Raw genomic sequence first — 22288 nt, forward strand, 5'->3', positions numbered from 1 at the left:
AAATATATACCCCAGTCATTTTTTTTTCAAATTTTTTGCCAAAATTTTGATAAAAAACTGTAGCCGATTGAAATATGATATCCATTTGGTTCAAAGTTATCAAAAAAGTTTCAGAAAAATTCATAAAAATTGCTAAAATGTTGCAGTAAAATTTCCTTGGAAAAATTATAGTATTCAAAGCGTTAATACCAATTCACTATCAAACCTTGAGTAGTGTTTTTTGTGAACAGAGAAACTGACAGGAAGAAAGACCAAGATTCTGTTATATTAGTACACAGGGTTTTGATGATAAAATTCTGAATATTTGTGACAAGAACCTGTGGTATGAAGGGAATTTCTCTGATGTAGGCACAAGTCATATACCCTATCATGATGTCCGCAATATCACATGATCTACTGTTAATGTTAAATAAGAAGGCTTCTCTGGGACTCAGTTTTTGGATACATAAATTTTTATAGTGCTTTTCTTCTCTACCTCTTGTGTAACCCTTTGGAGCATATGAACTCTTTGCCTCTCATTTTTGTAAAAAATTATAATTTTGACTTTTCTCCATAGACTTAACACAGGGTATAGAGACCATTTTGAAATTAATATATATTGGTAAATTTTAGGCCATGTGCATTATTAATCCTGCCATCTTAACAAACATGGTGACACAAGTTTCAAAAAGGTTTTACATGGTATTTATTTTGGTCTTCTACTCAGTTATTCAGGTGCTGAAACCATGACTAATGTGTTATCTTTACTTATGTACTGTGTCAAAATGTTTAGTGTTCCAAAAAGTCCTGCAGTCAGTATTTCAGTGTTGCAACACTAATATAATCTCTAAGTTTGAAAGCTTATGTACTGTGGAAATCATGTGGTGTGGTTCGGGGGGGGGGGGGGGGGGGGGAGAGAGAGAGAGAGAGAGAGAGAGAGAGAGAGAGAGACTATCTTCTCTGTTGAGAGCAACAAAAGAACTTTGAAAAAGGAATGGATCACTTAAATGTTTGTCATATAAATACATCAATGGCAAAGATGGAATTTCTGTCAATTTAGCGTTTTACTTTGTTCAAGCAAGCAATTGCTGAAGTCATGAATGCTGCCATTCTGTTTCTTTGACCCACTCAGATCATACTTGGCAGCAAAGCTGATTCCAAAAATCAGCGATCTGTCAACTATATTATCCTGCAGTGTGTGCAAGTCACATGATAGCCACAATCAGCTCATTCAGTTTTCCCCTGCACAGGCTTAACCTGTACACACAACAATTTTCTGTGTAACATCACCATTGGAGTACCGGGTACGGGGCCAAACCATGGTGGTGAATTGGTGAAGTGTTGGAGATGTTAGCTGCTGTTTTTAGCTCCCATAGACTATAGTCTATAGAAGCTATTGGGATGGGTATCCGTCCGGCGTCCGTCGTCGTCTGTATGTATGTATGTATGTATGTATGTATGTATGTATGTCCGTTTGTGAGGCATCCGTCCACTCAAATATCTTGAGAACCGCAGTACTTACTGATTTGATATTTGTTGTGTAGATGAAAAATATGATTTTGAGAAACTATTTTTTTTAATTTTTGATATTGTTGAAAATAGGCAAATTAATGCCAAAAAAGGTGTTTTGGTAAAAAATCTCTTCTTCATAACGCTGGTCAGACAGCTTTGTTATTTGGTATACAGGTCCCTAGGGATAACCCAACTTAGATTTGTTCAAATGTGATGAAATATGCAAATGTGTATTTTTAAGGAATTTTTTTGTCATTTTTGGTCAAAGTTTGACTTACATTGTATGTAATTCTTGTACTGTATAAACCCTATCAATTCACCCAGAAAAAAATAATTAATATGATTTCAAATAATTGAATTAATTAGGAAATCATCAAAGCCAAAATAATTTTAGTGTGGAATTATCAGAAAGTTCAACTTTTTTTGACAGTTCATAGTGAATTGAGGATTAAAACATGTAAAGGCAACTTTCCTGAATCCCAACTTTGATATAGTCTGAACAACCATTTATGTTATCTAAAAGAAATTGCTCATAATAGTTTGTCATGATAGGGCGGTCAAATAAATAGAGATAGAGAAAGTTCTAATTTCCATTATGGTTGACTTGGTAAGGATAAAATAAGATTACTTTTTGAGGAAAAAATAGAGTGGTCAATTAAAAGAGTGGTCAAAGTGATAGTGTTTTATGGTAAAGCTGGGCTGTAAGTGTAAGATTCCTCATGTGCTATTTATAGCAATTATGCAATCTGTGTAAACAGTGCAATGAAAGTGTAACATGATTCCTTATAATGCTTTTGATGACCTTGAACTTCTTAAGTTTCAAACATTTGTCTCTTCAGTGTGCTTTCTCTGAGTACGTACAGTCTCAACTTATTCAACAGAACTTACTTACAATGTTAATTTGAAAGTTAAAATGTGCTTGGTTAATAGGATGAAACTACTGATATTAAAAGATAACCAGCTCAAGATTCTTTATAACCTGACAGATATGCTGTTTTTTATGACATAAATCTGATTTAAGCAAGTCTTGTTTACTTTAATTAGAATGTAATTAACTCTCGTTTATTTGCTATTATAGACTAATATAGTCTGATGAAATATGCAAGTCTGTATTTTTACGGAATTTTTTCCATTTTTGGTCAGGCCATCCTGAAATGAGCTATCAAAGATATCCACCTTCTTCATCAATACATGTGTCACAAAAGGTTATTCTCTACATAACACAGCAGAGCTCTGTCAACTGTTGAGTCGCTTGTTTTTTCATGACCGCTGGCTTAAATTTTCCTTTTTCGCTAAAAGCTCAACCCCGATGAAATACTAACTCGGTTATATGATATTTGGTTTACATGTCCCTAGGATGACCTTAGTGAGATAATTTCATACAGTCAGGAATACTTAATTTTGTATCCATGTCTATAGTAGCTTCAGGGATTTGACGCTATTTTTTTTAAACTGTTTTCTCATTTCTCACACATTGCAGATGTATATCATAAACATGAGTGTTTTCATTTTTGATTTCATTTTTGTTTATTTCAGAGGAAGATTGTGAAGCCGACCAGTCAACGAGCAACATTGTGCCCATCGCAGTTGGATGTGCACTTGCCGGTCTGGTCATCATCGTTCTCATAGCCTACTTAATTGGCCGACGCAGGAGCCACGCAAAGGGATACCAGTCCGTGTAATCTGCCCTGTAAACTTTCAAATCCCCCTTCATCTGGCCAGAGCCGATGCTACCTTCCCCCATGATGAAATATGGTTTCTTCTGCATCTAAAGAAAACTAATTGGAATGTTCATAATGTGCGAATTTTAGGGGGAGCACATGGGGTTTCGATTGAATCCATCAGATTATTTGTCATTTTGTTTGCACACACTTGTGCGAGAAACATCAAAGTCTGTCCTTAGAAGTTTATTTGTAGTATACCATAGGAGCTCTGTACTCCAGGGGGAACAAATGATTAAACAAAAACAAAACTGAAGAGTACTAGAGAGGGCTCCCTAATCACAAGGTTTTACCAGTTTGTAAATTTTCCGCATTTAGATTAAGGAAGGAAAAAAAGGGGTTACATCAAATATATATAAGCAAGTTGAATTACAAATGATTATTTTGAAATGCGTTTGTCCTGTAAATGGAAATAAAGGCAGATAATTTAACCAGGAAGTTAGAGGAACTTTACGGATGGTTTAATTTGATTGGCTCCTTACACAGATGTTTCCTGGAGAAATAGGGAAATTGTACAAATGTCTTGTTTTGATTGGCTCTTTACACAGATGTTTCCTTGAAAGATAGTGAAAATGTACAATTGTATTGTTTTGATTGTCTGTAACATTTTAAACTGTTGAGAAACAGTCAGACATAATTTGTGCAAAAAATATTCCAATGCCACTCTCTCCACAAGTAGGTTTTACATTTTCTGAATTCCACAAAAAATGATAAATGTATTTTATGCTCAGCCAAATCCTTAACATTAACGGAGGAAAGTGTTGCTGTTTGATCACTCTGGAATCTACCGAACGTTGTGGAGCATCTGTGTCAGGATTTTGATATATTCTTGTATTCGTAATTGAAACTAAAATGACAGCAAAAACTGTATCTGTAGTCTGAAGAGATAGGGTAAGGGATGACCATTTCCACACAGACAGCAAGGAGTCTTGCGAAAAGTGTTCGAAGTCACAATGAAAATTTACCTAAGATATTTCTCTTTATGATGCTAGTACTTATATTGTTTGTGCCTTTCATAAATCACCCGCCACTTAGCCAATCAGACTGCTGTAAATTCTGGACAAATTGTCGAATTGTGGCATTGCTTGTGCATAGTAAAGCTACTGACCTCTGACCTGTCAGTGTCATTGTAGTTGACATAACCATAGCAACAGCACAAGACTCTTCCTATGCACTTTGTCCAAGTGAGGTTTACAACTGTGTAAATGCACAGCATTCTCTCTTCATTTACACTTGACCATGACCATACACAAATTGTAAGTCAAGTTCAAATGAGGAGGAACACAAAATTTCTAGGTTGATAACAAGCCTTGAAATGCTCTTTTTCATATACAGGCATTTTTGTGACACTTTTTTTCAATTGTAAGGTTCATTTAATACAATTTATGGTTTATTCGTTCTTCTTATTTTCTCTCAATAGATAGTTCTGTTCATCGCTGTTTAATGATTTCTGCAGACGCTGTAGTAGCCAGCTGAAAAGTTTGGGTGTAGTTTATGAAAATTCACATATCTGTGAACATTTACTTTTTTACTTTCAATGCATGGGATGTCATCAACTGACAGACGAAAAATATCAGACTTGAAAACAATGTTATACATGTATTGTAATTTTGTTCTTTCTTGTGTAATTGGTCTTTGTTTTTTGTGTGAGCACCCCTACAAGCTGTAATGGACCCTTCCTTCCTTGACCAATATGCAAGGAGGGGTTGGATCTTGTAGAGATGCTCTGCTTGATTTCAGTGGTTATGTACACTTGAGTATTAAAAAATAATGTACTGAGCATTAGACAACTGTGACACTTTTTTCTGATTTTGCAGTGATTTTACGGAAGAAACAGAGTAGAGATCGTGTAACGACAAGTCAGAATTTATTCACAAATAGATGCTGATCTTAGTTTACTATCATATTCGTTTTCACACATTCAGTGTTTTGCATTCTATTCATATTTAGATACACTGACGTCTCAAAAAAAAATATTAAAAATTTGAAAAAAAAAGAAACTAAGAAAAAATGATGCAATGCAACAGTGACACTGCATGTTTCAATTCATGTTTGTACAGCGCCCTCAATTGACAGAAAAACTACTAAAGTTAGGGCGTGTTTTTCTTCAGAACAGCAGACTTAATAGTCTTAATACATGTCAATTTTGTATAATAACCTTGAAGGACTTTTATTTCAATTTATGGAAGGTTGACAGATAACTGGTTTAGAAAATGAACAAAACAAAGATATAGTAACTCATTGGCGATGAGGTCACCATGTGTGAATCCAGTTCAAATTTATAGTTTAGGTCTTGAAACATGTATCATAAAAGGGAAGATTTTTCATGGAGTATTGTCAAAGGTTATTATTTTTTGTTTGATTGAAAATCGAATCCTTTCTAGATGTAAAATATCAAATTTCTAAGCATGAAAGACTTGTTGAAGATTAGAAGTTGATTCTTTGTGCACTTTATGTAACCAAGTACATGTAGGATGTTAATTTGACATGTTTTTGCAACTTTGAAAACCATTTCCGTAGAAATATTTTCTTACCTTTGAGAGACCTTGTGTTGGTTGTTTAGATTTGCAAAAAGTCCACAGGTTGAAATTTAGTCAGAATCAAAGTGTCGTGCCGTATTTGAGCTTCAGTAGATCTCATATTCATTGTTAATTAATGCATTACTGTGACCCTTCATACACACATCTACAAAAATTGGAACACCCCTTGAGTTCCTACTTCAGTGTACTTAGGTCTGACCTCACCATTGAAAACATCTAGATAGGGTCAAACCATTGTCATATTTTAATTATGAGAGGGAGGTCCAGAGCACTGTATATCACTGTAAAATGGATTGACAGTTCCATCCCAATGCATGTCTGTGTGAAGGTTCCAGGAATTCAGTAACATGTAACTTAACGCGATAATGTTAATCAAGATATTTTGTTTGACGAAGAGAAAAAAATTGCAAGCAATTTAGATGTTTTGCTGCGAAAATATGGTGTCATTTGTCCAATCAATTTGTGAAGTACAGAGATATTTAGTTTATCCGTATTAAAGAGACAGTGGTGAACTACAGGGAAGCAATATCAACCTGTTCGTCATCTCGCTCACTGAGAACTGTTGTCTGCTTATTAACCTTTGTATATTAATTGGATGAAAATGAATTATTTTTAACCAAAGATGATTCCTCTCTTATCAAAAGTGTACTTTCCTAACATATTTTTCCCCAATTTTAAGAATCAGAAATATTTACTTTGGACCATGGTCACCTCAGTTTGGCATTTTTCCAACGATAACAACATAAAAGACCCGTGGAAAACATAAAAGCTTGGTTGGACATCCATTCGTCAAGAACAGACACTTTCTTTGTGCTCCGCTGTAATGAAAAACAAAATCATGGACCATACAGTGACCAGTACCCAACTTTGTTATTTGTGTACAATTCTGCAGAAAGTATGCAGTCGAATAATTTTCATTGTAATTTGGCAAAACAATAAATGATTAAAGCCTTGTAATAAATAATTAATCGATTTTTGTTTTGTGTCTTTATTTCATACAGTTGAGATAACCATAGAATTTTTCCTCTCAGTTCCTCTTTAAACTTGGCTGCCATTTCTTTTTTATCAGGAATGTCACAAAGTCACAAATATTTCTCTGTCGTAAGTTTGCAATCAGTAATTGTATTATTTATGTGTCATAGTGAATGCATTTGTCAAAACAACGTTCTATTTGTTTGTATTTGATTAAGGAAGCTTACAGCGAATTCACTGCACAGTCAGGAATTTCCCTTCATAACACATTAGCTCTGCCTGTTCATCCTTGCCATATTAGTCACAGGATAATTTGTCTACCTTAAACCCTGGAGCTAGAAACGTTTCTAGCTCCATGCTTAAACCAAATATACTGTGCATCAAGGAAGTTTTGGCTGATTTAGAGAGACAACCCTTCCCCTTTTTCTGATTTTAGGGAGACAACCCCTCCCTTGCTATCTCCTTCGGATGAATCATAGACAAAAAGTCCCTCAACCACAATAATGAGTAACGCCCTGCGGTAATGGTGAAGTGCATTTGCTTCATACCTCTATGTTGAAATTTTATCCAGATTCCTGGTGTCATTTTATTTAGAAATGTGCGTGTGTCTACATCAGTGAGTTATGTGCACTCGTGTATACGTGTGCACTTCCTTCTTGGTTTGATGTGAAATGAAGAGTTGATCTAGCACATCAACTGATACCTAAGGAAATGACGTCGACTGTGTAAAGATACAAGTCTCAAAGGTCGGCAAAATTTCAAAACCCAAGGGCAAGAAGTTAGCATCTCTGTTTTGAAACCAGGACGTAAAGTCAGCATCCCAGCTGCCAATCTGATTCAAATCAATGTTCAGATAAGATCATTTTACTTGTCTTTCTCGGTATTGGTTTTAATTGGTCCTCACCTGAACACATAAAGAAAGGCAAGAGCAGCAAACGACAAAGCAAAACTATGAGATTTTAATCAGATTGCCCGATTGCAAATGTTTCAAACAATTTTTTAGCTCTGATTTCATTGACGTTGAGCTCTGGAGATAGGTTGGCTGACCATTATATCTGTCATGGACCCCTGTCAACTTTTGCTCTTCTCAGAAGCCACTGCTTGGAATCTTTCAGATATTGTGTACCAGTCACTCAGGATGACCAAACTTTGATTTGTCTATATGATTCGTCAATGATCGGGATATTGGCATATGCAAAGTATTCGCTGGATTTCTCATGTTTTGTCAAACCATTATATATATATATATATATATATATATATATATATATATATATATATATATATATATATATATATATATATATATATATATATATATATATACATACATACATACATACATACATACATAGACAATACATACATATATACATACACACATAAGCTTACATACATACATACATAGACAATACATACTTACATACATATATACATACACACATAAGCTTACATACATACATACATACATACATACATACATACATACATACATACATACATACATACATACATACATACATACATACATACATACATAGACAACACATACATACATACATACATACATACATACATACATACATACATACATACATACATACATACATACATACATACATACATACATAGACAATACATACATAGACAATACATACATACATACATACATACATACACACATACATACATACATACATATATACATAAATACATACATACATACATACATACATACATACATACATACATACATACATAAATACAGTACTACCTTAGCAACAATAGTCATAATCATAAATTTATTTATAATATGGTCTGTATCACAACTGCGTGGGTTTCGCATAAATACTTATCATCAGGATTCTAATACAGTTGGGTAATTTTGCAAGTATAATGATAGGAATGTTAATTTTTTATATTTATTTTTTACACTGGAGGATGTAGTTTCCTTTAGGAAAGTTTGAGAAAAATTTAAACTTTCTAATTCCAGGTGCCTGTTACATTACTTTGAGTCATGACTCATAGAGTATTAATCATGTGTTGTGTACGTCAATTGCTCACATTTACAATATTATCATCAATGTTTGCTGTACATTGCAGACGTCACGCGCATGTCACTGGCCTTTCCGAGGTCAAGACATCATTGACGTCATACTCATATCACGAGCCTACCCGGCGAGGTCACTCCCTGGACCGTAGATAACTTTGATGTCAGCGGTCACACACTCAACATTTTATTTGTTCGTCAGTTTGTTATCTGTTTATTAGAATGTGCCTAGCACGCACACCATGTGATTCTGATTCGTTCCTAATTCGGTCATGCAGGAGTGACCTGTCCTTTTCAGCGATAAGCACGGAAAATTACAACAGTAAAGGTTTCGTAAGGTCACATTCAATCAAACGAAGGGATGTCTAAGACAGTTCATACAATATGCGGAAACATTTATCAAATGGTTAGTTTTATTTTACATTGGAATATTACTCATTTGCAAGTCCTGAAATCGTAAGAGGTGAGAAATAGACAAAGGATCTCTTCATGCAGATGGACTCGTCTAAAATCTTTTCACTTGATCGGGAACTAAAGGTATGTTAACTTCACAAAAGAGAGATTTTGTAGAGTTTGTAACACGAAATTTCGCAAAATCTAACCACGTGCACCGCCTGACTGAGATCCAGTGATCCATTCCTCTAGAGGATTATATTGTATTATTGTCAAACATGGCATGCTTGGCCTGTTTAATTCTTATCAATTCCATTATTTGTTTGTTTGTTTGTTTGTTTGTTTGTTTGTTTCATGGAGCTGTTTATGTTTTGTTGTTTCAACAGATGGTCTGCACGTCATCGATTTCCTGTCACTGGAGATATATGTTGAGTGTTTTGATACATAATTACGTATTCTGCTGTCGCATGCGTTCACAGAAGTCGCCCCTTGTATACTGGCCGTTAAATTGTTCGTTTCGCTATATTGATTGACAGTTGGCTGATGAAATGTGGCTTCTATTAAAATCCAATATTATATACTGGAAATATATAACGGAAAAGTAATGTGTAAATGTATGACCTTTAAAATTTTGTTGCACAAGTATGTCAGGGGTGAAAGGAGGCTTGGATTTTGCGAGGTCCACGATTCCAATATGGAAATTTAGTGCAGTGCAAGTAAATGCAACTGTTCAGCAAACTAAGATAGGAAATAAATTATTTCTGAAATTGAATTCACTTAAACATTGCAATCGTCAATTTTAAATCGAATTTGACGGATGACTCTTGCGAGAAATTGACGGAATGATGTCGTTTATCTGGAATCAGTACATATGTTTAATTATGCTACAGTTAATATTACGTACCATCGAGATCAGAATGGAAAAGTTCCTGAAGATTGAAAGGGGAACATAAGAAAGTGTCTTCAATCAGTTCTGTAGAGTTGACATGATTCGTCAAACGATACTCGCGCATGATTTGCGATTGCCTCATTTTGAACCTTGACCTGCATCCTTTCTCATGGGTTGTCATATAACTTTTTATGCAAAAAACGCTCGTGTCAAGGTACCCATGTTGTGTACAACTTTTGTTGTTTGGGCGTTTGGAACTTTTGACAGACTGTGTTTCTAAATTGTTGTTTGTAGCATACAAATTTTGAAGAAAACATTCAATAGCGTCTTTTCCCCTATATAGCTCTATCACATGGTGATAATCACCTTGATCTTTCTTCGGTGGTTAAAGATTGATCACTTTTGCTCCAGGGACTTGACGAGTACGGCTTTTGAGGGATTTGTCAAAAATGGACAAAGTATGAAAAAAAACTGTTTGCCGATCTTTTGAGAACTGAAACTATTTAACTCTCCATCGCGGCTGCTCTCTCCTTCTTTTTGTCCTTTCTGTTAAACCCCGCTTGCTCGTGTAAAGTAATTATTTCCTATAAATTTGATGGTATTTTTGTACTGTTTATGATAATATTATGCGGATATTTTGGTCCTACATTTAAAAATATACGACGAAATATTTCAAGTTCAGTTTGTCAATATTTCCTGTATGTTTACAATATCCAACTGTATCATTATCGTTAAAGAGAGCATAATTCGATCCGACTTCGATCGTCAAAATGACATGATCGCGCTCCGTACACACAAAACATCAAGAACTTGTATTTCAATAAAAGCAACAGGGAGCAGAGAGAAGATAAAGAGTTTTCTCGCGAAAATGCCGACGTTATCAAAACTTGTAGATATTATGATCCTTTTTTGCCTACAGCTATACGTGATTGAGATGAGGAGGTATTAGGAAGCAATGATCGTTCCTAAATTATCACATATTGCGTCCGTGTTGTCAACGTGAGCTATCTCCCCGGCACAAGCTGCCTGCGGCTGTGTTAGCCGTGACTTGGGAATGATTCCCAAAGCCACATGAAGCCTTCGGTTCATGCTATAGGGGCAAAGTGACGTGTTTTCTATGATAACGAATCAGCCTCGAGTAAATATCTTAATGTTTATTGCGTCTTTGTAATACAATGTACACTAAACATGTTAAACATTCCATCGATGCTGTGCATGGGGCTTAATACCAATGATGGGTTGTGATCTGGAATTACAAATAGCAATGATACCTTTAAATTGATGTACTTCGTAACTTTCCAATAAAAATGAAAATATACAATGTGCATTACATTTATAAGAGGATTGCTACCTCTTGACATGTTTCACGCAAGCTGCTTCATGAGTATTCGAATGTTCGTGTTACCAAGACCTCTGCTTGCAACAAGGGGGCGCCCTTGCTCACACTTCCAACTATGCATGTTGTGAAATCCAATAAATCTAGTCAAAGTTTAAAAGAGTCAGGGTAACCAGCACACGTCAAGGGAAGACCTTGCATACGTGGACAACGAACACTCGACACCACTTCAATCCACCGGACATCACTGTCTAAAGATGACGCAACTTCGGCTTTCTATCCTTCTGGTCCTGGGTAAGTGTAAGCGTACAGTTTAAACTCTCTGATGGAAGTCAAGACATGGCGACTTATGGACATGGTGGAGGTCAAATGAGGTGAAACGTTGCCCCGACATGTCCTTGGGGCTACATACTGACAATGGCTGGTTTATTCTCGACAAGAAATTCAATCAGTGGACCTTCTACATATACGATTGCATAAATTATGTGTAATACTGGAAAAGGATTGGTAATATTTGGGTGAATTTAGGCCTAACTGGGTCATAAATTTGTGTGTTACCTACTAGCGACTATTTATTGATCCTATGATTTGATAGATGACGGTATGGTGAAACAACATATGATCCTCATGTGATTGGTAATGAGTGGAGACTTCGACCCTTGACCCTAACCACTGAAATCCTTTAGCTATAAAAAGTCGTTAATCCAACCTGGCAAATCATGTAAACAGCTAGATTGGAAGGAAAAAAACAACTTCTTTAATACAAGCCTGGACGTTTCAGACTCACATCGTTCTTAATTGAACTGTTTCCAAAATGTTGTTATCTGTTTGAGAACTTTGCATCTTGTATTACAAAGTAAAGCCTGGGTCATCAGTTGCTAGTTCTTGCGCATTGTATTTTGGAGCCCAAATATGACCATATCCTCCTAAAATAGTGCGTCACATTTCCCGTAGATCTTCAGAAGACTTCACTTTAAAATATTCAGTCATTTACAAAATATAGTTAATCGTAATATCACTTGAACTATCATAATGATAGTTATGGTTCTGCATGAATAAGAAATTACAGCGAATTAATAAGGGTAACATACATGAAATTGTATTTCAAGCAGACCAAATAAAAGTGGTCCAAACAACGTCACAAGATTGAGACTTTGCCCCCATGGCAAGTGATATTAAGGTGTCAGCCATTTTGCTCATTTTACTGCCACCACTGGTTTCATTTTGTTTTTGAAAGCTAAACTGTTCTTCAACTCTGAAGACAAATTTTTTCGCAAAATCTGTCTGTCTGAATGATTTTTTTGTGTATGGGCCACATGGTTGTGCTATATCTCACCGTGTTATCTATTTATTGTCGATAAATCATTTTTGACCCGGCAGTAAAAGTTTGTCAACTTTATACTCTTAAAGAGTTGAATACTACCGCCATACACGTCAGCAGCCTTGGCTACTTGGAACGTTAACAGACAGATTTGCATAAGAATTATGGACAAGTAATAAATAAAGCCGTCACCTCAGTTTATGTTTATATTCAAGTCACTTGATTCTTGAAAGTATTTTTTACACTTGGAAATGATACGAAAAAAAAGAGTTGATATTTGGAAATTTATCGATTACCATTAATTACTACTCAGACCACAAAGAATGGGCCATGACCTAATTTCTCGCAATACAAGATGATGTAATTGTCAGGTGCTACTTTGTTCTGCCCGTGTTCAACCGCCCACTCACAGGTATACAATTTTCAGTCGAGTTAGACTGAATAATTCTGTCATGTACGGGTGCTTCAGTTTCAACCCTTCGTAGATGGCGGGGCACCTTTACACGACTAGGTTTTTCGTCAGTTAACTTTAAGTTAGTTCAAGGTCATGAAACTATACCGTATTCGTCATGTCAACTACAAGGCATTTTCAAGTTGGCCAAAGTTTTGAACGTTTTGTGATGCAATATTTCAACATATTGAGTCACACAAAATCACACTTACCTGTCTGCCCCAATCTACAAGCAATAGAACAGTCAACTTCCCCCAAGATTTGGCAAGCTTTCGCCTACAAACTTTATCTTTTTATTTTTGCAAACCAGCCTTCCCTCTGGCGACATTAAAATGAAATGGACAACACACATGGTGCCACTTTAATTTACACTTGTGTATGAGGTTTTCGAAACATTTACATTTTGCCATTGTTTTTTTTTTTTTGTGCGTGTCATGATGGAGCAATCCGAGGTCAATAAACTTCTGTCAGAGGGGCCAGTGGTTTTGCCTATGTATGTACTCCTCTCATGTACCAACGCCTGACTCTGGAATTCAATTTGGTCACCTTCAAATGCAGTCGACAGTGATCGAACGCTTTCAGAGCCATAAAATCAGAGCCATAAAAAACACATATACTTACTGTACTGCCGGCTGGAAACGAAGCTAAAGAGAACAACAACGGACACGAATTTTAAAGGAAAGGGACACCAAAATTTGACAATTTTTTGAATTTTTCAGACGGCACAAAGGGAGTACATCAACAGGTACTTTAGACCAAATTATCGATACAATACGTCTAGTGTTGACCTTTACATAGATGCTCCACACCGTTACTAAGGTGTCGCCGGAATTATAGTATGAGCTTTATAAATGAGCTACTGTACTGTGAGCCTGTCTGAGTCGCGACCCATACTCGACACATCTGAACCGCTGTATTTACTGAGCTATAAAGGATGTATAACGTATGGATTGATAGCATCAGGCACTCAGAAACGAATGGAGTCCGTTTGCCAATCAGGCAAAAGATAATCAAATAATTAATCATGTCAGTTCCACCGATGTCAGCACAAACTCTGAGTTTAGCTCTTCCCCCAAACAGCTCAGGGAATATTTTCCTAAAACGTTGAATGCTTTTGTGACTTACAATTTAGGCAGAACAGAAATAAATTTTATTGTTCTTGACATTGACCAAAAGTGACAAATGGTGTTAGACTCTTTTTCATTTTGTTATATAGCCATTTTTTGTTTGAGAGTTCCACAACTCACAGTCCCTCTATCCACGTGGATAGAGGGACTGTGCACAACTGTTAGGCCTATGGTTTCTGACTTTTCATGACGGCAAGACACGATATTTTTTTCTTCCTTTCAGCATCTGAAGGGTGTGAAGAGAGGGCTTAAGCTGTACTCGTAGTCTTCTCATAGTGAGATAATATTGCGGTTTGCCTGGGTTATTTGTTCACCAAAAATTGTCCGAACATACTATGGCGTGATTTTGGTTCAGTGAAGAAAAATGATGCAATGCAGGCATTTAACTAATTCATCTGATGACCATACACAAACATAGTTTCTGTCGTGTTTTAACGGCACACCACTCACTTGGGGTGCCAGCGAGTCAGAAACTGATGAACAAACCAACCAAATGTTAGTTGTCTTGCGTGTACAAAATTCTCTGACAGAGAATAGAGTTCAAATTTTGATTCACATCTCGAACTAGACGTTCTCTTTACGCATGCGTTATATCCTAGTTGTTGCTAAGGCATACCTGGTGTTGCCATCCGTTCAAGGTGTACATGTCGTGTTAGGTAGTAAAACAGAGCATGCCCCTGACACATATCCTGCATAAATACTATGATACATTCTAGATTGTATGTTATGGACTAGAGATAGTTGCTTTCGAATTCGTCAGAGCGCAGACTGGAGTTTAACTCTCACGTTCTAAAGTCATATAAAGGCCAATCTATATGGCCAGCTGTTTCATCGACGAAAACTGCAACGGGTGTACTCAGGGTACTCAGTTCTATTGTCTCTCAGTATTTGAAAATGAAACACCAAACTTCTCGATTTACAGAGACATATTTAAGCACTTGTCACATGATCACATTTGGCATCGATGAGTTTCTCTTCTACCAAACTTTGTATGGGGACCACTGATTTTACTCTTGATTTGGTGAAAGAATGGTTGAACGTTTCATCAAGGAAAGTTTTGAGCAAAAGTTTAAGTCTTTCAATTTCGAGGCTCGTACTACCTTAAGAAACCTCAACTGCATGATTGAAATCTCCCTCCCCGTCCTTGTCGACACAGCTTGCTTAATGGTCCTTACTTGCAAACTTTGGCAGCGACTCATTGAGTGATGATCACCCGCTTACTAGTACAAGTAGCAGATTTAGTATCTCTTGATGTAGTTTTCTCGGATATGTCCCAAAATAGGCGACGTATTTTCATCTCTTTCGAGCCAAGGTTGGCCTGTACTGGATTTGAACAGAGCACGGTGTTTACATCTATTAACTATCGATCTGTCGGTGATATGCAAGAGTCACAAAACTCATCTGTACCCACCGAGATCAGCTCTTAAGGTAGAATGTGCCGCGAAGACAGATATTTTGGACTCTCAAACTTTGACAATTCTTTTCTTATCTACTAATTGTGGGGTTCATTTTAAAGATCTTGGTGTAAGAAATTAGAAAACTTTTCACCGTCTTAGTTTTTCGAAAATCGAGCAAAATATTTTTGTTCATAGAGTTAACACAGGGATGGCGGCCATTTTGAAATTCAAATATCGGTAAATCTTGGGTAATTTGTGTCTCTACTGCCAAAATTTGCACGGTGACTCCCGATTTTTATTCTTAATTTTGAAAGAGAATGGTTGAAAGATTCTTTAAGGAAAGTTTAAGCAAAAGTTTAAGGCTTTTACTTTCGAGGCGCATACTATCTTAAAGGGATATAGTCGTCGGAACTGCGCCTGTGCGCGTTTCTTGTTTACAAACAATATATTTCGTGCACGATATCAAGATGCGCCTCATCATCATAGATTATGACAGACATGTTTTAACTTTCATCTATCACCATTGTGCCTTGGGTACATTGTTGCCATCGGTCGTATGGGTCCCATACGACCTTTGAGCGCAGTTCCGACGACTATATCCCTTTAAATAGGAGCTTTGACTGATCGACACACAACGATTTGGATAATTGTTTATATGTTAGGTGAAGTTTACTAAAAGGCGGCGGATTGGCGAATTGCCTCCTTGATCACATCACGGTCTCTTCACAAAGAGGATGGACTGTGATCGTACACCGTACAATCACACTGAGGGTGGCCGACGTTTGACGTGGTTGACCTTTTGCCGCATTTTCTCATTTGATACAGTCTAGTCTACAATGTAACACAGCTTTAGGCACGCTGAGTACCGAACCATCTGACACAAGTCGCGTGTATTTGCAATATCGAATGTTGGCATAGCGCAGTGGACTTTATTTATTTTATTTCTTTGGAGTATTGTATACTCATACTGTGAGCCTGTCAAATTGAAAATGGAATCAAAATGATTTATTTTGTGCGAAACAACCATGTGGTTTACATATCATATCAGACCTGGACAAATATGAATTATTATAATTCCTTTCTGAATATTACTCAGCGGTTTGTGCACTAGCACAAAATACGACCTTGGAACCTAATGCCACAACCGATGCCGGAGAGACGACACTGCCGTCAACGATGGGCCGGAATGAGACCACAGTTATAACGACGGTGATTACGACGACGGCAGCACCACCACCGACAGAGAGCCCTGTTGGCGAATGGAACGTAACGGACGACGACGGTAACACTTGCCTCCTCGCTCAAATGGCGATGACATTCAATATCAAGTATGTCAAAAGAGATAATACTTCGGTGAGTTTCTTGAGGTTGTCTTCGTTTGTTATTCATTTCCTTATTTTGTTTGCATAGGTTGTTTACATACATACATACATACATACATACATACATACATACATCCGTTCGGAAGATTTGTATAATGCTTCGTGCGACAGCAGAGTAAGAATTTATATATGAAGCATCAAACTCTAGTGTCATACTTATGTTGTTGCTGATTGACACTTTATATTTTCTATTACAATTACCACTCATTTACTGACACCGGTCTGTCTCATATACGTACGTATGATTGCTTTGTTATTTTTTTCTTTGAGATTGTGGCCATGGACTAGATTAGTCTGTATGGACTATTTCCATGGTCCTCACCAGAAACATTGTAACGAGGTATACTTTGACATTTGTTCTTGTGCTGTAGTTGTTTTTTCTTTCTCAATGGTGAAATAAATTTGATGAAGTTGAAGGCAACTTTCATTTTCACCACTTCTCTCGCAGAGTGAGAGAAGAAAGACCAGGAGTGAGTACAAACGAACGCTGGAAACTGCATATAGGCCATACAATGAAAGTGTATACAGTATGATTTTTATTATATGTGATACTAGTAAAACAATTGTTGCTTTTAGGCTGAAGTCCCCATAAACTTACCGACCGACGCCGATGATTCCACATCAGTGTGTGGTAACGACACGTCTGAATTGAACTTGTCGTTCTTCGATGGATGGTCTGTCTCCATGGTTTTCGTCAGGGACTCGGACAAGTATTACATGTCTGAGTTCACTTTGACCTATGTCTATGATGAACGCTTTGACACTCCACAACAGGCAGGTGAGAGGTCAAACTAATATTGTCACTGCTGTACTTATTTATAATATTTCTGTAAATTCCGATAATGACAATATCATAATTTACCTGTAGACTACACGGATACATTTTGTCTCGGAATATATTGCAGTTGCTTCGGATATAACTTGCTGGGTCCTTTAAATAAAGGAGAAAAATAACAAACGCTATACCAAATTGCTCATTGACGAAATAATTGTTTACCTTGCAAATGCTGACTTGGTTATGTCGTCTGAAGCACTGCATATTTAATTTAGCAAATTCTTGTGTGACGTAATCGGCACTCCGAAAAATACATACGATTTGTGCTCGCGCAATCTATTGTATGTACAGCTGTACACAAGCCTTCATAAAATTTCCAATACTATCGTTCCACAAACTACACGCAGCTTCTTCTTGCGTTGTAGATACAGTGTGCAATGTTATAAGTGACATGTAATGTTATTGGAGTTATGTGGTCAACAATGACGTACGACATTAGACATACGTCACATAGAGGCCATGTCACATGTTAAGAAGATGTACACCGGGCATTTCGACATTATGTCTGATAAAGAATCAGAAGTTGGTTTGACAGTCAGAACAAAAGTATTGGAAAATACATAAAAAACATTTCCATACAGCGGATCATTTACAAGTCGAACACTTTTTGCCATAATGGGCAAGTATTTGATCCATTCGTTTCTCCAATTTTTGCTTACGCATATCTAGGCCAATCAGCAACAGCAAAGAAAACCGGCGAGCATTTCAAAACCTCTGTCGGCAAATCATACCAGTGTAACGCGAAGACAAGCATCGAGGTCGATGACAACGTCGACATTGACGTGACAGATTTCCGGGTTCAACCATTTGCATCTGAGACGGGTGGACAATATGGCGATAGTAGGTGTCAATTTTCGAGACGTTTCAGCGCTCTCATTACTTGAACTTCAGCGTTGTATGTTCATCCTCGTATCTATCTATCTATCTATCTATCTATCTATCTATCTATCTATCTATCTATCTATCTATCTATCTGTCTGTCTGTCTGTCTGTCTTTCTGGCTATCCCTGTATCTATCTCGCCATCTACCCATCTACACACCGAGACATCTATTTAGACATATCTATCTACCTGTCTGTCTGTCCATGGATGTACAAAAATAGACATCCATGGTCTGTCTCTCTTCCTGTTTGTGTATCTACCTACATCTATTTTAATGTTGCCTGCCTTTCTATGATTTCATAACGAAGTGGGCATAACTTATTCCTGAAATCGTCATCCATCTCATACTATTACGCTGATAGGTGTATTATTGCTTAAAACAACTTTTTTGTTTTCTATCTTTTCGACAGGTTCAAAATGCACAACAGATGTCGTAGACGAGAATCTGATCGGTATAATCGTTGGATGTAGCGTTGCCGGTCTCATCATTATTCTTGTCGTTTCTTATTGCGTCGCAAAACGCAGAAAGGCAGCGTACACCTCCATCTAAAATATCATCCATTTGGCCAACAGCGAAAAAATCAGAGCCCACTACACAGAGACATTTTGAAATCGCAAGTATCGGATTCATACCGAAAGGGGAAAGGCGGCAAATATCTCCCTCAATGATGTGCATAAAGTCGACATGATGAAAGTCAACTTGCCAGTCAAAAAATCAACGCCAGAGTAAAAATCAAAATAGCCATAGCAATGACGTTTATTTCAAAGAACAACGTCGAGATAAATGAAACTTTATATTTGATTGACAGTGTTGTTTTCTTCAGACTAAACATTAAAACATTTTAAAGTATTGTTAATGTTTGCATGTGTTTTGAACCGGTAAGACTTTGTAGAGCGAAATCATTCCTGATCATGCGCAATGTAGCTTAGTGTAAGTCCTAGACTAACACATTGAATTATTATCTAATCACGGGTAATGATCTTTCTATATATCACGAAAGTGAAATTGCGATCCAATCGTGCCCACCAGAGAGACAAACTTTAGACTTTTTTCTGTAGTACGCTGGCGTATGCAACATCTATTCTGCATGTTCAATGCAAATTCTTACTTGTGTTAACGAAATATGAAAGATATTGGGCTTACTTTAGAACATCAAATTTTCAGAATTGATTGTATCCGAGATGTACACAGTTGCGATTTGTTTGAAATATCGTTCTCAAACGACAAAATTTATACAGGTTTTTAAATATAGGTTTTTCTTTATATGCTTTACACCCAATGGACTTTGCTGCAAGAAAAAAAAATGTACAAATAAGGACTTATTAATCTGGTCTTCAAGTGTAAGCTTCGGACAATATATGACTGTCAGGTAGCCGTTCGACCCTTTTGCAGTAATGTGGATTATCTTTAAAATAACTTTACATAAATATCTTCGAGATGATACATTTTCTTGGTGAAGCTCGATGAAGTTATTGTTTTGGTGATGTATATATTTTGAAGCTCCGTTGATATTTTTTTGCGTGATCAGTGATGAGGATCTACCGATTGGTAGATGTAGATGTATTGAAAGGTATGTACTTGAGAAGCGTCCAAGAAATAGTTCTATTAACTTGTTTAATTTTTGTCGTAGTTAGTGGTGCTGTCTTCTAGTATTTTCTTTCAATTTAGAGAGACATTTCTTACATAAGAAGACTATACATGAGGACGAGTTTGTTTTGTAGCTGATTTTAATACCTGTAGACATTTAACACTTTGAGTGCCAAAGTCAACTTTTGTTGCCTTCATAAAATATAGTGCAGACAATTTTTTTCAGATCTAGACAATTTCTTATCAGATTTTTCCCAAAATTTTGATAAAAATTTGTTGTCAATGAAAAGTTATGTCCCTTTGCTCCAAATTATCATAACAATTACTGAAAAATTCATGAAAATTTGAAAATTCGTTGCACTAAAATTTAGGTGGGAAAAATTACGGCTCTCAAAGGGTTAATAGCTTCTGTTTGAGCCAGCTATTCGAAATTAGTCTTAGAGTGAATAATTGGTTTTGCGTAAATGCAACTGGAATAAGTTGGAAAATTTCCCCTTTGGTTTTTGTCATTTAGGGCTACAGTTATTATCGCTATCTTGGTGGTCTTCCATATTTCTCCATCAGTTTCAAGAAATCTTTCGAATTCAGTCTAGTATTAAAACCAAATAATGAGGTATTCGCATTAAGTACTAGTTATTTACGCGATCAAATTAAACAGAGAAAGAATTACAGAAATGACTCGAAAGTTTATATATTAAAGAAATCACCGTTATCGTAACTCTTGTATACGTCTTTCTCTGTATGTTGAGACACGTGTGTGTCTATATGTGTGTCTATGAGTCTCTGTGTGTGTGTTCAAAACTTGATGTCGAGACTTAGTTTCTAAATCAACTTTCTTTCCCTCCCCTTTTGCAGACAAGGATGTTAAAGTAAATTCTCTTTCACTGAAAGTCAAGGACCAATTTGGATTGGCTCAAATCGTGACGCCAATATGATGGCGACAAATAAAGTTGTAAACATTTCATGTTTGATTGTAAATTACATTATGCAACAAAATATGAAAATTGTAAAATATCAACAAAGTTGAACAGCCAACTTTCAATCCTCACGAGGTTTCGGTCTATCATATTGATTGGTAACTTCGCTTGCCAAGCGACCCTCCTTATACGCCAACCTAACCAAACTTTGCATGCGGACTGGACGATTGATTAGCTTCATGTAGAATCCAGTGTACGTCTGCAGTGGAACTAACAATGGAACAAATGCTCTGATTTTAGCCTACTGATCACAGAAACTTGGCTAACAAGAACGTATGTGAAATTAACCCTTTGAGTGCTGTATTTTTTCCCACCAAAAGTGCAACATTTTACCAAGTTTTATGAACTTTTCTGTATTTTTTTTTCGATAATTTTGGACCAAATAGTCACAGCATTTCATTGGCCACAGTTTTTTATTAAAATTTTGGCAAAAATCTGACAAAAATTGGCTGAGGTATATTTTATAAGGGAAATAAAAATTGACTTTGCGCTCAAAGGGTTAACAGTGATAGGTAGGTTACTTTTTAGGGGACGTGAATAATGCGCGCACAACATAAGAAATTCACTTGCGTTGAGAGGTTAGGGATCAGCTTTATTTCGATTATCAACGAAAATTGCGCACCATGTGCCACGTTTACAGTATGGAAATTATGTGATATTTAATTCCGTTCAGATTTCGCTTTGAAATGTATGATGTTCACAGACCTGTCAGCAGATAGAATTTCTAATAACCTATTTTCGACAGCAATTTATCAATGAGTGTCGTTTGCCATTCGCATTTTTATATATTCACGGTCCCTAAACTGTGTTGGGGTGAGAGTGCGGGGATGTCGCCAGCGACAGTATTTCCTCTTGTGATAATGGTTCTTCTGCTGACATTTTGTTTCGAAAAATGACAGTGAAACGAGGCAGGAAAATTTCTCACAGATCTATCTA

General features: G+C 36.5%; 2 protein-coding genes and 1 long non-coding RNA gene across 3 annotated transcripts in view; all 3 read left to right on the forward strand.

The window, feature by feature from the left end:
* Nucleotides 1-6720, forward strand: part of LOC139119339 (lysosome-associated membrane glycoprotein 1-like) — a 49436-nt gene extending 42716 nt beyond the window's left edge. Inside the window, exon 11 of the mRNA XM_070683109.1 lies at nucleotides 3028-6720. Within this exon, the coding sequence (XP_070539210.1) occupies nucleotides 3028-3173 (146 nt within the window). The 3' untranslated portion in view covers nucleotides 3174-6720. The remainder of the gene's footprint in view (nucleotides 1-3027) is intronic.
* A 2333-nt stretch (nucleotides 6721-9053) lies between these two features.
* LOC139119343 (uncharacterized) lies at nucleotides 9054-9768 on the forward strand. Its single transcript, XR_011548906.1, has 2 exons — nucleotides 9054-9311; nucleotides 9554-9768. It is a non-coding gene; the product is annotated as an uncharacterized lncRNA (long non-coding RNA).
* Nucleotides 9769-11516: 1748 nt separating this feature from the next.
* On the forward strand, nucleotides 11517-21093 carry LOC139119342 (lysosome-associated membrane glycoprotein 1-like). The gene is made up of 5 exons (XM_070683110.1): nucleotides 11517-11686; nucleotides 16785-17041; nucleotides 17647-17848; nucleotides 18575-18745; nucleotides 19198-21093. Exons 1-5 carry the CDS (start codon nucleotides 11650-11652, stop codon nucleotides 19335-19337), a joined length of 807 nt encoding a protein of 268 aa, XP_070539211.1. The 5' UTR covers nucleotides 11517-11649; the 3' UTR covers nucleotides 19338-21093.
* Nucleotides 21094-22288: the final 1195 nt, after the last annotated feature.

Source organism: Ptychodera flava, chromosome 19, assembly GCF_041260155.1.
Source record: "Ptychodera flava strain L36383 chromosome 19, AS_Pfla_20210202, whole genome shotgun sequence".
NCBI classification, from domain to species: domain Eukaryota; kingdom Metazoa; phylum Hemichordata; class Enteropneusta; family Ptychoderidae; genus Ptychodera; species Ptychodera flava.